Raw genomic sequence first — 16,264 nt, forward strand, 5'->3', positions numbered from 1 at the left:
AAACTAATCCCATTCTCTCAGCCTTTTCTCATATGTTACCATGTGCTCCAGTCCCAGGACTATCTTGGTGGCCTCTGCTGGACTTGCTCCAGTATGTCAATATTTTTCTTGTACTGGGGAGTTCAAAATTGGACACCGTGCTCCAGATGCAGTCTCACAATTGCTGAATAGAAGGGAATAATTACTTCCCTGATCAGCTGGCTACACTCCTGCTAATATATCCCAGGTGTGGCTAGCCTTCTTCACTGCAAGGGTGTGCAGCTTTTCTGCAGAGCTGCTCTCTAGCTGTCAACCCCCAGCCAGTTATCACACAGGGTGTGCAGCTTTTCTGCAGAGCTGCTTTCCAGCTGTCAGCCCCCAGCCAGTTATCACACAGGATAACATGAGGTTATCCAATTCCAGATGCAAGGCTTTACATCTGCTTTTGTTGAATTTCATGAGGTTCCTCTCAGCCTATTTCCCCAGCCTGTCCAAGTCCCTGTAAATAGCAACTCCTCCCTCCAGGATACATTTTCTCTGATTTAGTGTTGTCTGTGAACTTACCAAAAGTGCTCTCCCTCTCAGCATCACATTTTTAATAAAGACATTAAGCAACACTGGCCCCAAAGTGGACCGCTGAAGGACATCGCTACACTAGTAACTGCTCATCAGCTGGACTTTGAGCCCGGCAGTCCAGTCAGTTATCTACCTATCTTTTAACTCCACTCATCTAGCTCTCATCTCATCTCAACAATTTTGGCTATAAAAATACTAGAGGAGACTGTGTCAAAGGCCTTGCTAAAGTAAAAGTAAACAACATCCACAGTTCTCCCTTTCTCCGCAGAGCCTTGTCCACATCATAAAAGGCAATTCAGTTGCTTAGGCATGATTTGGCCTTGGCAAATCCATGCTGGCTGTTCCCAATCACCTTCTTTTCCTTTCCGTGCTGCTAAGGGGCTTTCAGGAGTATTTTCTCCATAATCCTCCCAGGGACTGAGGTTCAGCAGTTGCTGTCGAGCAACAGGCTCACATTTTCCTTAGTCTTTCTTTTAATGCTGATTTACACACCAAAGCCCTTCCTACCCCTCACTAGTTTCCACTCCACCTGAGCTTTGGTCATCCTAACTCCAAGGCTGCATGCTCTGGCAACGTCTCTGTATTCCTCTTGGGTAGCCCATCCTTACTTCGACTTTTTGTGTACTTTCTTTTTGCATTTAACTTAGTCAAAAGTTCTCTGTTCTTCCATGCTGTCCTTCTGCCATGCTTGCTCCTCTTCCGGCATGTTGGACTGGACTGTTCTTCTGCCTTGCAGAGGTTGTCCCTTGAAGATCAACCAGCTCTCCTTGGCCCCTTTACCCCCCAGGGCAGTCTCCCACGGGATACTGCCAAGTAGATCCCTGAACAAGCTAAAATCTGCTGTCCTGAAGTCCAGGACTGAAATTTTACTGTTTGCCTTGCTCACATCTCTCAGGACGTTAAAAACTGCAATCTCCCAGTTAATGCAGCCAAGATTACCCTCAACCTCCACATGCCAAGAAACAGACAAAAAAGAGCTCTACCAACTGTCTCGTGCCTTATAGCTTAATCGTTAATACCTGCAAGAAGTCAGTAAGAAAAAAAGAAAAAATGCATAGGTGCAAAATTCTGATTTGGTCAGACTTTTATATCCCCTTTGCACTGATATAATGAAGTGCAGTGCATTGGAAAAAGTGGACTACTAATCAAGAATTCAAAACAATCACCACGAGGTGGCACCATTCAATACCAGATAAAACACTAAGACCACTTGATTAAGGATCAAATGTTTCAATTTGAAGAGTTCATCACAGACGTAAGTCTGCAGCTCAGCAGTTTTTGTAATTCACTATTGCTTCATTTAGTTCCTTGTTTTTGATTTGTATAGTGACTTCAAAAAATAAATAATTTTAGTTTACTAGAGAAAAACAGTAACTCACTGTTTGGGAAATGTCAAAAATAATATACTCTGCAACACAAACAATACTGTACTTCTAACATACTGTTACAAAATACATCAGCTTTAGGATGAAGAGAGTGAAAAATCACATAAAAGGAATCTTAATTTTCCCAGAAGGGTCAAATAAAAATTAGAAAAAGAAGAATGCAATGATGAGTTTCACACCGGAGAGAATCCCTCTGAATCTTGTCACTAATCCTACACAGAAAGAGATGATGCTATACACATTTGAAATGTCAAGATCATCTCAGATGCAGTAGACTGCATCCACATTAATCCTAACCCTAATTACACTTTCACATCTCGATTTAATCAGTACTCTCAATTTTGTTTCTTAAACAAAGCCAAAAGACCACTAGATTTCAAAATAATTTGTGGTAGATCCTTTACAATGGATTAGTGAGGTTCTGGGGTTTTTAAAGCTGCAAAGAGATTTGTAAATGGTTAGTATCTGTGGTGGCTGGGTTTTGTGGGGGGATTTTTTTGATTTTTTTTTTTTTTGAGGCCTGTAGTTTTTGAGGTTTTTGTTGGGTTTTGTTCTAATAATTTTACCACAACAGTTTCCATTTCATTTTTACAAATCCTTACCAACTGTGGAGCTGTCTTCAAGTACTACATCCACATTTCTGTCTCTGTACTCAACCCTGAAGTCAAGCATTCGAGGTTGTCTTTCCACTATTTGTCTAGATGGCACTACATGGCGAAATGCTGAGGATGAGGAGGGAGTAGAAGAAGCTGCTGTAGAATGACTTGTGGGGCCAAATGCTGGTCCTTGTAAAGTCTCTCCACCATACTCACTGAAAGATATATGATAAGAAGGTTTACACACAACAGATTATCTGTTTAAATAAAGGTCAGCAAAGGAAAATGAACAGTATTATTCACTTGTTATGGTCATCAGCATATGCCTCTTGAATCAACTACATTTCCACATCTGAAAATATTGGCTTACCAATAACCTGAAATTAACTTTCATATCAACAACATCAGTATTTCACTGACTCAGAAGTGCTATAGGAGAACATCCTAGATGACAAACGGGCTTTCAAGCCATTATCTCGGTTTAAAGTTCAATTAATATCAGAATTATCTGGTGAAGAAGCTAAGCTTTGTTCCCTGTTCCAGGAATGCTATGACCATATAAAAATTTAGAAGGTACCGTGGCAACCGTTGGTTTTCTACATCATCACGCTAGTATCATATAAAAATGAAAATCAGAAATGAAGCATAAAAAAATAATTCCAAGTCTAATTTCAAATTATTGAAAAATAAGCCAGATATGATAGTTATATAATTAATGGAAATAAATGAAGCTAATATGTTGAAACTAATATCTAGAAGCACAATAATAATATAATGCTGAATTCTAGCTTGTCTTCGAGTTCAAAATTCTTCAAGCCTCCTTGTCATTCAGATAAGGAAGTATCCATATCAAGGGTACACACAGCACTACCGATCAAAATAATTTGAGGAAACTCCCATTACACAGAAGTACTTCATCCTCCTCAGTGAGCCTCTCCACAAGATGCACACAGAAACCAATGTAACACGAAGAAATTTAAAGAACATTACTCCAGGCCAAAGAAAACTATGATATACTAAAATTAGCTTTTGAAGGCAAGAGACTTCCTAGCATATGCCTAGAGCTTTGCCTTGCAGATGTTCTTAACACGAAGATGATACTCTCTATTTAGAAGATATCTGTCTTAGGCAGCTACAGGAAATCACGATGATGCAAGTTAACAAAAAGTATGCACTGAAAAAATGGAACCCGAGCAAAGAATAATTTAGAATGTGCTGAAACTTAACTTGACCATTTCCACGCTTAAACAGAACTTATTTGAAAATGCATATTTCCCTTCTTAAAGGGACACTAGCAGATCTCTCAACGCAAATGCTTCTTATACAAGTTAAAGCTATCATCTAGAGGAGGCCTGAGCTTACAAAAGCATAAATGTGGCTGGCACCCAGGACACAAAAGAGCAGAAATTATACAAATCTAGTGCAAGTCCCATCGTTGTGCCTCCCACATTCAAAAAAAAAATTGTTCCGTCTGTAGCACAAAGGGACTCCTTGCCTTCTCAAGTCAGCAGGCTCAAAAGGACAAATTCTCAGCTACGAAAACTCTCAACTTCAGAGTTAATCCTGTATATATCATGTACATAAAGAGTACAGGAAGCAGTCTTGCTTTCAGACTTTTAGAAAAGTATAAATACTGAGTAATGTTATTTTTTTAAAAAAGATCTCACATCCAACTATGAATTAAAACTACTACAACAGTTCCATTAACAGAGCTAAGAAGCAAAGAATGACCCAATTCTCAGGAATGGCTTTTTCTAAAAATGCAACTGAATTATAAAATAAAAGGTATTTTTCTGTTCAACATTTGAACTTCCTTCAAGTCTGGTTGTATTAATTCTATTTGAATTCCATTACAGAAGATTTCTAATATATCTGAATGGCAATCTCTAAGAGAACATAAAGAGCCTCACGTCAGCAATTTCGAATGTCAGCGATTTTGAATGTCAACCTCATTTGAAAACCACCGGAAACTAGGCTTCTCGGTCTTCTGGGCTTCCTTAAAAACCTCTTCCAGATATAGCTACACCCCAACTCCTCCCTCCCACCAAAACTGTTCCAAACTTTCTGGTATTTATAAATGCCATGGGGTGGGGACTTATAAACATAGGTAGAAACAGTGCCCAACACAGCAGAGATCTGATCTCAGCTGGACTATGTCAGCCTTACTGTTCATAAAAATCCAGCAACTTTACTGAGTAAATGATGTTTTATCCTGAATAAAACACTGACTATTTAATGATAATTTTAATGAGTATTGACATAGATGCAAAAACACCAGTTTTACCTCCATTATGTATCTTCTTCCATTTTGAAAATAATACATTGAGTATTTTTTAAACAAAATTTTAAACACTGTTTTATTATCTTTCCCAAGTAGCTGAATTCCTGTTCTGCTGTTTTCAATTGCCTCGTCTGCACTTGGGAGATCATGCTTCAGTGACTTCAAAATATCCAGGCATCAGTATACAAGCCAAAATTTAATACAGAAGTTGAAATAAAATCAGTGAAGCTACATTTGGAAGGAAGGGAGTAACTTTATTTTATCTGACACAGTATATGCTGACACAGTATATGCTGCCTGTAATTCCCTAAAAATCCACCAGAACTCTTTTTGATCCTGGGCGGTGGTGGGCAGGTATGTGTGTGCGCATGTGTGTGTAATTGCAATACTTTTTAAAATGCTTAAGAAAAAAGAAAATCCTTAGCCAGGCACATCTGTGAATCTACATACTGTTACAAAAAATGCCTTGCAAATTTTTAGATCCGTGCAGAAAAAACAAGTCCTCACTTCCAAGGGAGCATACCAAAATTCAGACTTAAAGAGACAGTCCTTTATAGAACGATCCAATAATCACTGAATTCAAAGTAAAAATTGACTAATTTGAATAGGTGTTCAAGCTGAACCTCAATCCTTAAGGAAAAATTTGAATGTTAAATCAGGTTTGCCAGGAAATGAATTTGTGGCTCTAGAAACTGTTCAGAAAGGAGAATTACATCATCATCTTAGGATTCAGGAACAAAAACTATTACATGGCATCATTCTGTGCAGGTACTACTCCAACCTTCTGTGCTTACCTTTGCAGAATGCCATTTTCTTGTGGTATTACACCATTTATAGCTGCCTGAAAAGAGAAAATAAATTTTTAGTCAGGTATTCCAAGCAACAAAAATAAATCAGAACTTCTATAATATGTTTTAAAAAGTTATTAATTTGCTTTAAAATATGCCATAAGATGTTCTCTATTCAACAAATATTAGTGGTAAATGATATCTTCCTAAAATAAGAAGTACATCTAAGTGAAAATGAACTTGAGCCAAAGCTTGGACTTCTATGTGTGCACCACGGACTTTGCGGGAAGAATGAATGAGAATAAACTACACAGTCCATGTTCAAAAAAAATCTAACACTCTGTACACTTGGTATGTACATATAGTAAGCATGCTGCTTTCAGACCCATCAGGCTAACAGCGCACAGACAAGCCAGACAGGTTTATGCAGGTAAGTATCATCTCACTCCATTCAGATTATCAAAATAAGCAAAATACTACTCAAGCAGAGGTGCAGGCCTGGCTGGTCTCTTATGCCATCTCTTATTTGAAGCTACAGCTGGCACATGTATGTTCTTATTTAAATGACAATAAAATTTCAGAACATTTGAAGCCTCAAATGTAGATAATTCTATTTGGACCCCACCTGAAAAAAGAAAATCCTTCATTTGGAAATACGGTTGAGGCTACTTAACCACGCTTCCCAAGAAACTGCAATTGCAGATCTGGTAAGTGAGTAAGATTGAGAACGTGTCCCAGAAGCTCATTTTACATCCATTTTCACTCATTTTTAGAGGTGTTCTGACTAAATCTCTCTGCAGATCTACAGCACAGTATCACAACTAGATTTTAAATTTTCACAAATTTTTCTCAATTTTTTTAACCGTATTTGTTTCTTAAGTTCAACATAATAATTATTTAAAAAAACACACATAAATAAAAATGTCATACTAATAAAGGCTTTAAACACCTATCACCAGGGCTCTTGGTCACACTATGATTCATTTTTGGTTTTCTTCTTTTAATCACCAGAAGCTGAATATGTATAACACAGAAGTATCGCGTATTAAAATATCATGATAAACTCTATCTCATACTGAAATGCTTAATGTTTGGAACAGGCACAACATGCTACAATTTCGATCTCAGAACCCACTTCTGGCACTCATCTTCTCATCCTAATATAGCATTGGTCCATTCTAAGTTGCAAAAAGTTTCAATGCATTCCCAACACATCTGGTGCTGTAGAAGTTTTTTTTTGGGGGGGGGGGGGTTGTTTTTTTTTTTTTTTTTTTTTTTTTTTTTTTTTTTTTACAAACTTAGAAATTATATATACACCAAAAAGAGGGAAAAACATCACTGGCAAAATCCTAATAAGACTCTTTTCAACAGTATTTGGAAGATATGCTCTGACTGCTCTACATCACAAAAAATACGTTTTTAAGACACCTCAACGCTAGGATTTTTCATATTTTAGGTGCACTGAAAGTAATACCGTGTGAGCTGGCAAAGAGGACTTGCACATTTTATTACTGAGCAGTTTAAGCTTCGTTCTGATTATTGTTAGAAGATACAGGAGTAAAGATGTCAGAACCTTCCTAACTTCAGACTTTTAAACATGTCCCAGCACTGGGCAGATCAAGTGGAATAGCACTGGCTGGAACTAGACAAGGAATGGGAAAGAATTCAGCAAATTCAGAGGAAAAAGAAATGGTACTCTGAAGACTAATTCTGTTTCCAGGCTTTTATGGTCTTTATGATCACTACCGTTTTCCACAGCCACATATTTGTTAGGCTTGAGGGTGCGGTCAAAGAGAGTTTCTAGCAAGCCACTAATCCCCATTTTCTGCTGTACCACCAGCAATTCATGCATTTCTAATGCCACAACTTCTATTATCGCTAGTAGCCATTCTCATATGTCAAATATACCTGAGCTGTTGGCCAGCACGGCTGGCAAGTGAGTGCCTGGTGCTAGGTGAGGAAGAGGCAGCTGCAATTTGGAAGTGCACAGATTGCTGGCACTCCAGGAAGAGGAAGTCAAAGACTGCAACTGAACTATGGACAATCATTATCTAGCAATGTGATTTTTAGAAATTCACATTCAAAAAAATGCAGCTTAAACAAACACCTAATAAACACAGGAAGCGAATAAATCAAGTTTTCATTGCTATCCTTTCTTTTTCTCTGAATAAATAATCTTAAGTTTCTATAATTTCTATTAATAATGTTATATAAAGACAAAAAAGTTATAGCTGTTGAATTCAGTTAAATAACTATGATGTTGTAATAAGATGTATCATGCATTTGGAAACAAATATTATATAAATAACATCAGAAAAGGCAGGCAAGCAAAAGGCTTGCAGATACCTGTAAGCTAAAGCAACTACCCATCAAGTCACACTGAAAACAAAGTTTCCTACTAGAACACTTTTATAAATTAATTTATCCACCCTGCATGGTGGTTTCTTTTTAACAGTGTGTCTTGTTTATCATTATTGTGGTTTTTGCAGTTATATAGCTCTTGATCACATTCATCTAATAAACCTCCAGGAAAAAGTGGGAAGTCTGTGGTCGTTTAGGGGGGTGGTTTGGGTTTCTTTCCCACACCCACGCCCCCCAGTGCTGTTCAGCAACATGCATTTCATTCCTGTCAATCAACAGATAAACCTGGTTTTACTGATGAAAGGCAAAAATATCCTTTATTTGGCATCTGTAGGAATCAGAGAGCAAATACAGATTTTTGTACCACAGGACTAACACCCACTACGCTCAGCTGACACAGTGGAATTCTCTTTACTCTGAGTAAAATTAGCTGCTTCAACAGTGAGGAAATACAGCATGGCATGGCATTTCCATACTTTTTCTGTTAAAGCTTATTTCTCAAAGGAAAAACAAAAAAAACACTCAGAGGATTAAATCAGTTCAAGCTTTCTCTAAGCCTAAACACGATAGAGGCTCCAAGCTATTTTCTTTAAAACTGAATAACTCACTTGTTCAAATCCCCAGTTTTGTGACCTTGGTGACATTTGAGGGGCACAGGAATAAGAAAAAATAGCAGCAGCATTATTGGGTTTTTTGATGGAAAGATCTCTATTAACCATACAATAAAGAGACTGGACACTGGTAAACACAAAGACTAAAATTATGTAGATGACAAATGGTAGCAGTGCACATGTAGATATCGCACAGATATTAAATATTTATGTTTCTGCAAGACATCTATAAGTACAATCTGCAAAGAAAATAAGAAAAAGCAACAACTATCCACTTGATTCCACAGCAGGAAGATTGTGACCAAAAAACAAAAAAAAAACAAAAAAAAACAAAAAAAACACAAACTTATTAAGGAAAGAGTTGTTCCAGACTGTTCTTCCCCAAAGTCAGGCTTCTTCGAGAGAGGATTAAGTCTTCATGGTTAAGCAAACATTCAAAGACATTAAGTTTTTTGTCCTTCCAAACAGGGATCATTTTATCATCGAAGGCAGCCTGTGTTACTAATATACAGCAATTACAAAGATGAACTTCCCTTGAAACAATTTTAATAACAGGTGTAGTAAATCTATTCATGGACTATTAAATATAAAGATACCATGCCTGGCTCCAAAAATTTCTTTAGTTTCCAATAAGCTGTTGCTCAGAGAAGCAGCACTACAGGCTTACTCTGTTCTTGCCTTCTGCGCATCTCCACACCAGTGCCCACAGCCGACAGCAGGTACCACTACTGCAATGGGCATTTTGTCTATTTTAACGCTAATGTTATTTAAAGAGTTAAGCTCACCAAAATGGAAAATGACAGGGTTTTTATACAATTTTTCACAAAGCCAAGAATCTAAGGTGTGCCTGAATGCTACCCACATACAAACTCTACCGTAACACTGTTCAAACTTGGAACAGATAAATGGAAGTGAGAAAGTAATCGTTTACTGAAACAACTATCAGGCCTGCTACTTATTTCAGGAAATTATGAGCCAAATTTAGTTATTCCTTATTTATACATTTTGTTTTGAGATTCCAGTCATACATTCAAAAATTTAAATTGTTTATTTAATAACAGGGCCATGCACAACCTGATCTAATTGGACCTGCTTCGGAGTAGACTGATGTGCAGAAGTAACTTCCAACCTAAGTTATTCTATGACTCCATCACCATCTATGATTATAGGTTACATCAATACATATTACTTACAATGCTGCTCATTTTAGGGAGTGGGAAGACAGGAGTAAGATATGCTACTGGATTGATGAGCGCCAGCTATGAAGGTCCCAAGTAACAACACTTTTCTTTGTTTCATAGCAGCAAGCTTCCAAATTACAGTATCAAAATATATTAAATTCAAGATATTTTTGCATCTGTAATGCTAGAGCTCTTTCCTGCAAACACAGGAAAGAATGAAGTGATAGCATAAAAAAAGGCTACCAAATACATAAGAAATTTGGGCAACCCAGAAGTTCTGTGGTATTCTACAGACGTGCTAGGATTAGCTAAGAGATTAAAGAACATTGTGAAGCAGACTGTGAAATGTAAAGCTTTTCCCCAAGGCAATATTAACTGAAATAGATTAGTGAGTTTGGCTGACACCCTGCCGTAGATGTAGACCTTTTAAATCTTCCTGCGTTCAAACCTCCACCCAAGCAAAACCAGCAGCAATCGAGTTGCAGTCTAACAGGTAGGAATTATGGATTCTCCTCAGGGAGCAGCTTGGACATCTTGCATGAGGGAAACCATTTACAGCTCACTTAGAAGATGGCCCTAGATTTTACCACCAAAGGCTTCTTACAAGTGGTATTAGCAATTGCTATTGAGCGGCAAGAACAGACTAATAACCCAAAGCCTATATACATGAACTGTCATTCAGAATGGTTCAAAACCCACAGAAAACTGTCACAAATGGTTCAAAATTCACGAAACTTGTTCACAGAGCAAGTCCACATGCCAAGAGAAGGATTTTTCAATGTCCTCGAGCTGCATTCATACACATTGCTACAGTTCCTATATTCTTCCCCAAATGCTACAATTCAGATCTTAAATTTGGTTTGAAATATCTGGTAAGCTGAAGAACCAAAGATCTGCACTTTGCGGCTTTTCATGCTCATTTTGTCTTTTCTTCCTATTACATGTATAACATCTCCCTGATATAAAAACAATTTCTCTCAAATCACAAATTCAAAGTTTACCCCACGCTGCTTTCTACATTAGCTGAAATAAAGACAACTTTTCAACTACCTTAGAGGAAGCAGTACTAGCAGCTTTCTGGGCTATGCTTTTAGATATAGCAAAGAGTTCTTGGTTTATTTTTTTTATTTCACGCCACAAAACAAATAGAAACCTATCTTAATATTTGACTTACTCTTTCAGCATTTAATCTTTTATTTATTTATTTCTCATTCTGATTACACAAGTAAATATCCACCAAAACATACATATGAAAATCTCTTCATAGAGGGGAAAAAAGGGACAGGCAAGACACGGCATGCAAGACAGATGTACTGTGTTTTGAGTTTTGTAGAAGGAAAATTGGTAACTGTTACTTTTGGAAATACCAATGAGTATTCCTGTGTGTTATTAGTCCAACTAAATTAAGGATCTATCAAGATTTTCCTTGCTGAATTTAGGCAAACAAAACATGATTTTTTTTAATAGCTAAGAAGGGCAATTAAATATACTAAGAGGTTGTCACAAGGCAGTCTCGTATACATGTGAGAAGTTATTTATTATCTTTTGCATTTTATAATGCATTTCCACAGCACTGAAAAGGTCATTTATACTATTCTGTTTAAACAAGAAATTCCACTGCAATTAATTCTAGTCTTAATTTGGGTTAAATGTGACATGCTCCTTGAAATGCAATATTTTTATTTTGATTTCATTGCTTTCACATGATAAATTATATCAACTAACCCAAAGATTTAAAAACCCATTATTCTATTTTGTATTCAAACAAGATACACAGATGATAAAACTACAAATTCTTTGTACAATGGGAAACCTAAAAAACAACCAAAAAAAACCTGTAAAAATGTTGCCCAGAGAGCAAAAAACTAATTAAAGGACTAGGGATAGAAGAAAAGCACTAGTGAGACAACACATGCATGAAGGGACCAAAAAGTGAATCTGAATTTTAAATTGCTTCCAAACTATAAACCTGAGTGACAAAGGAATATACTTTTATATACAACAGTAAAGCAAAACAGTAGAAGTGTGGAGATTTATCAGTTCCTTTGGAACACAGAAGTATTTCTTACAAGGAAACTAACTCACAATGTCCTGCTATATTTACATATTCCAGCAAAAATGGTAAATATTTTGAAATTATGCTCCACTAATACTTTACTCTTTCTATTTGGCAAGTATTAATTTGGGCTTGTATTTTCAACAGAACTGATACTAGCATTGCTATGTTTTAACAGGTAATGCCAGATATGTCAAAACATTTGTTCTGACATGCCAATAGCATGATTTCAGGAAACTAGATAGAAGTACTGCAGGGTGTGCATGGACTTTTCCTCTGATCATATTATAACAATGAAAAAGGGGAAACTCGGGGAATGAACAGCGGAAGATGTTTTGCTGACTGACTGACAAAAAATAAATAAATAAATAAAAGACCTTACTGCAAGTATTAGTCAAATAATTCAATCAATTGAGATTAATAAAATAAAGGTTTACTAAAATTTGCCATAATACAATCACTCTTTCCTGCACCAAGACATTGAGACTGTATTATGAGATTCTGAAGTAGAGGAACACGATTTTTCATTTATGAAACGATCGAATCTTAACTGTTACAGACAAGTCTGTGATGTGTTAATTCTAAATGTGAAATTTCATTAAACATTCTGCAGAAATACCAGCTATTTTAGACCAGAGACTGTTCCAAGCAAGATACGCTACCATCTTCCTACATACTAGACCTATGAACAGATATTTTAAAACCACTATTTTAACAAGTAATGACTGTCACAAGTTATAAAAAGTATTATTCACTGTAAATTTTAAAATGAACGCAATAATATTTAAATAAAAAATTACTAATTGTGCCCCAGTAGTAAACTAACAGAAGCAACCTCTACCTTTATTATCTTTGGCAGGATTTACAAGGCAAAGAAGCGAGTCAGCTTTTTCCTGTAGCTTGTTATACTTGCTGGCATTTCCCCAGCTTCTCAAGTCTCAAAGTACTTCCAAGTGCTAGACGTGAAGTTACACCCACAAAGTTTTTACAGAATGCCAACATTTGTCCCCATTGTGGTTAAAATTTAACCAAAAGCTGTAATTGAACTACAATGAAATGTCTTCTATGCATTCTGCTTTATTTCAGCTTGCTTTCTTTACAACAAATACACTTCATGAAAAGCTGCAAAACAATAGAATTGCTAATAAAGCAAAAAATTAACATTTCATCAAAAATGCCACATGAATTTTTTTCCTACAGCTGATTCACTTCATCAGCAAGGGTGCACGCATTGAAATAGTTTACAATTAGCGCTCAACAAATTTTTTTTCCTGTAGCTCCTACAACATGCCGAATGCATTAGGAAGCCTTTCAACAGTTAGATATACTTTTATAATCCAGGTTGTACACTTTGCACAGTTCTTTAATTTTATATCATCACTGTGTAACTCCACAGAGTGCAACCTCAATAATAAATTAAATAAATATCCTAATTGGATGTATTTTTATAATGTCATGAAAAAAAATAACATGGACATACTTATAAGAAGCTTACTGATCCATATCTATCCAAGATCAAACTTGGATTTCAGCAGGAATAAACGAAAAGAATCTGCTCAGAACTATCTACTCAAAACTCATTCATATAGAAAGGCAGAAGAGTAGACTGTGATGCAGCTACTACTTTAGGGCATATATAGATACATGTATCTTGGCCCTAGTGATTAATGTAACAACTTTTTACATTGACGCTGCTTCACCCTCCAGGTTGGCAGAAATGAATGCTTGTGCTTGATATAAAAACACATCTTGTTCTTCCTCAAAAATTGACAGCAGGAAACACAAATAAAACAAAGGTTATGTCTCAAAAACTATCCAGGTACTGAACTCCCACATTTCTCTCCTCTCCTAATTACTTTATGTAAATGTGAATGACAACACTAAAATGCATGGGTCACACACAGCTACCCCAGGACAAGATACTTTCTATCCAGCTTTAAAAAAACAAAACAAAGACAAAAAAAACACTCATTGCATGTCATACTAGCTTTCAAGAAAGCTTTTTCAAAAAGACAGGACAGGGATAACACCTCAGGACACAAGATAATTCAAAATGCTCCAGGAATACCATGCACAGACTAAGGTCCCTTTTACTCAAGAGGTATAATAACACATCTCATGCAACAGTTTCCAAATTACCCTAACTGTAGTCAACACACTGCCTAATAACCTGTCAGTAATAAAGAATGGCTCTGCAAGATTTAGCTTAAAAGCTTGGAAACTGGAAAATTCAGCGCAGAAAAGCAATCTACAGTTTGTCTCACAATATTTTTTCTCACACCTAATGATAGCCTATGCTACACGACCAGCACTGCAGGAACCCAGGTCTTCCAGCACAGCTAAAGATAGTTTATTTAAATAAAACTAGGACAGAAGTGTTAACACATTCAACAGTATAAATAAATCCATTTTTAGAGTACTCTGTTCTGAAAGTAAAGTTCAGACTGATGGGTCTGGATGATTCCTGGCTTCTTTGCTAAGATACAGTATCTACACAGATGCTGCTGCTCAATTTAAATAATTTACTTCATTTTTCTCCCACTCATACATTCCCAGCCTGATTCCGAGACACGCTAATCACTTGTCAAACACACGTTTATAAAATGTATGCAATTTTCAGTTCAACTAGTCACACAGTAATATATCACAAACTTTCAGGACAATTTAAAACATCAATTACCCATCACTTAACTACTAATAAGTTCAAGAAATTTGCTTTTAAATTTGAATGTTTCAGGACATTCAGCATAGAATTTGCCAGTACAAACCGCTGAAAATACATGTTTGCAAGATGTAAAGCAAGGTGGGTAATGCATGCATATCACTACAGTAACGTTATCACATGCAGCTGTGATCATAGGTAGGTGCTTTTTTGTAATGCTCGGAACACAAACAACTCTATTACATGAAATAGTCTCTTTTTTTTTTGTAAAAAGAAGTCTACATGTATTAGTCCCATTGCTTGTTTGATGACTATGCACTGCTGTGCAAGAAAAACATAAGGGAGCTCATTTTTTAAAGTAACTAAACTCCATCTATCATTTAGACAGGATACACACTGCTTACATTACTTTACAATGTTGACAGCAAAGTCCTAACTAAAGAACTACTCAGCTGTCTTTCAAGCCAGACATTAAATATCATATGCATCATCACAGCCACATGGCTACAAAACACAGCCGTAAAACATAATCGCAATCCCTTTGTTATCCCCCAGTGGATAAAGCAGGCTTTTTCTATTTAAAAAATTAAATCAATAATTATGAATCAAAGTAAATCATTTTAGTTTAAAATTTGTGTGTCTAGAAAATTTTCTGCAACATTGCAAGTTAACCGTTACATTTGCTAAAATCATGGATGGGTGGAAAATACAGATTTCTCATAGATCCTGAAGAATTATTACAATTTAACAGGAAGGAAAGGGCATTCATTCAGAAGATACTTTGCTCAAGTTTTTGGACCTATGCTATACCAGTTTTACCCTGCAAGAAAAATATTGACCTCCCTATACCCTCCTCCAAATAGTTACGTGAGAATAGTCCCTTTTGCCGAATCAACAAAACTGCGAAGCATACATGAAACCATACTAAAGAAAACATGGGTTTGGAGCTATAGGCTTGGAGCTATAACTGCCTTAAATTTAAATTTAAAAAGTCATTTTTTTCATCCTCCCAAAAAACAGCCTTCAAATTGAAAAACAAAAGAATAAGTGTTTAACCCTAATTCATGCTTTCAATGAAGTTGTAAACTTCACAACCTTTGGCCTCAACCTGTTTAAACATGGTAGACCAAAAAGAGCCCTAAATACAGTCACCTACTAAACAAGTAATACTTTCATGTTACTTTTAATGTTAAAATTTTAGTAGTGCCTTTGAAATAGAAGACAAGAATGAAACTGGCTTTCCAAAATGGAAGCTCAAGCACTGAGGTCTTTAAGACTTTTTCTGCAAAGTAAGTACAATGTATCAACAGAGGAGGATTTTAAAGAAATTAAACCTGTTTTCACCAAACTCCAAAACGATCTTTCTCAGGTTACGCCTCCTCCTATTAAGTAGACATAGTAATTTGCTGGGGAGCGGGGAAGCAGAGTTCATATTTCTTACATATTCATCCGCTTTAGGACCCAAAAAAAGAAGATAGAATAAACTAAAAAAAGCCAAATGCTTCTCTGAATCTAGTTCATGACTTAACTATTATTTGTTGGGGTAAGGAGCATTTTGTGAGGGTTTTTTGCACCTGAATAGTCCCAATCAAGACCTATGGGACTTTAATAAAGATTTGAGGAAGGCAGACTCTGGATGAAGAAAGGAACTCATTTCAGTTTTCAAATCTTCCTCTACAGGCAAGCCAGAAACTGCCCCCTGTCCCAGCCTCTTCCTTTACATGGGGATCACTGTGAAACTTGAGATTCTTGGATATTTACACAGCATCAGCAACTATGGCTTTGATT

The 16,264-nt window shown here is 36.4% G+C and overlaps 1 protein-coding gene across 1 annotated transcript in view; it reads right to left on the bottom strand.

The window, feature by feature from the left end:
- The window catches only part of FAF1 (Fas associated factor 1), a 177,499-nt gene that overhangs the window by 133,994 nt on the left and 27,241 nt on the right, over positions 1–16,264 (bottom strand). The window contains exons 3-4 of the mRNA XM_064516191.1: positions 5,612–5,658; positions 2,543–2,751 (exon numbers count right to left, since the gene is read on the bottom strand). Of these exons, the coding sequence (XP_064372261.1) occupies positions 2,543–2,751; positions 5,612–5,658 (256 nt within the window). The remainder of the gene's footprint in view (positions 1–2,542; positions 2,752–5,611; positions 5,659–16,264) is intronic.

The sequence above is a fragment of the Dromaius novaehollandiae genome, chromosome 8, assembly GCF_036370855.1.
Source record: "Dromaius novaehollandiae isolate bDroNov1 chromosome 8, bDroNov1.hap1, whole genome shotgun sequence".
In the NCBI taxonomy this organism is placed as follows: domain Eukaryota; kingdom Metazoa; phylum Chordata; class Aves; order Casuariiformes; family Dromaiidae; genus Dromaius; species Dromaius novaehollandiae.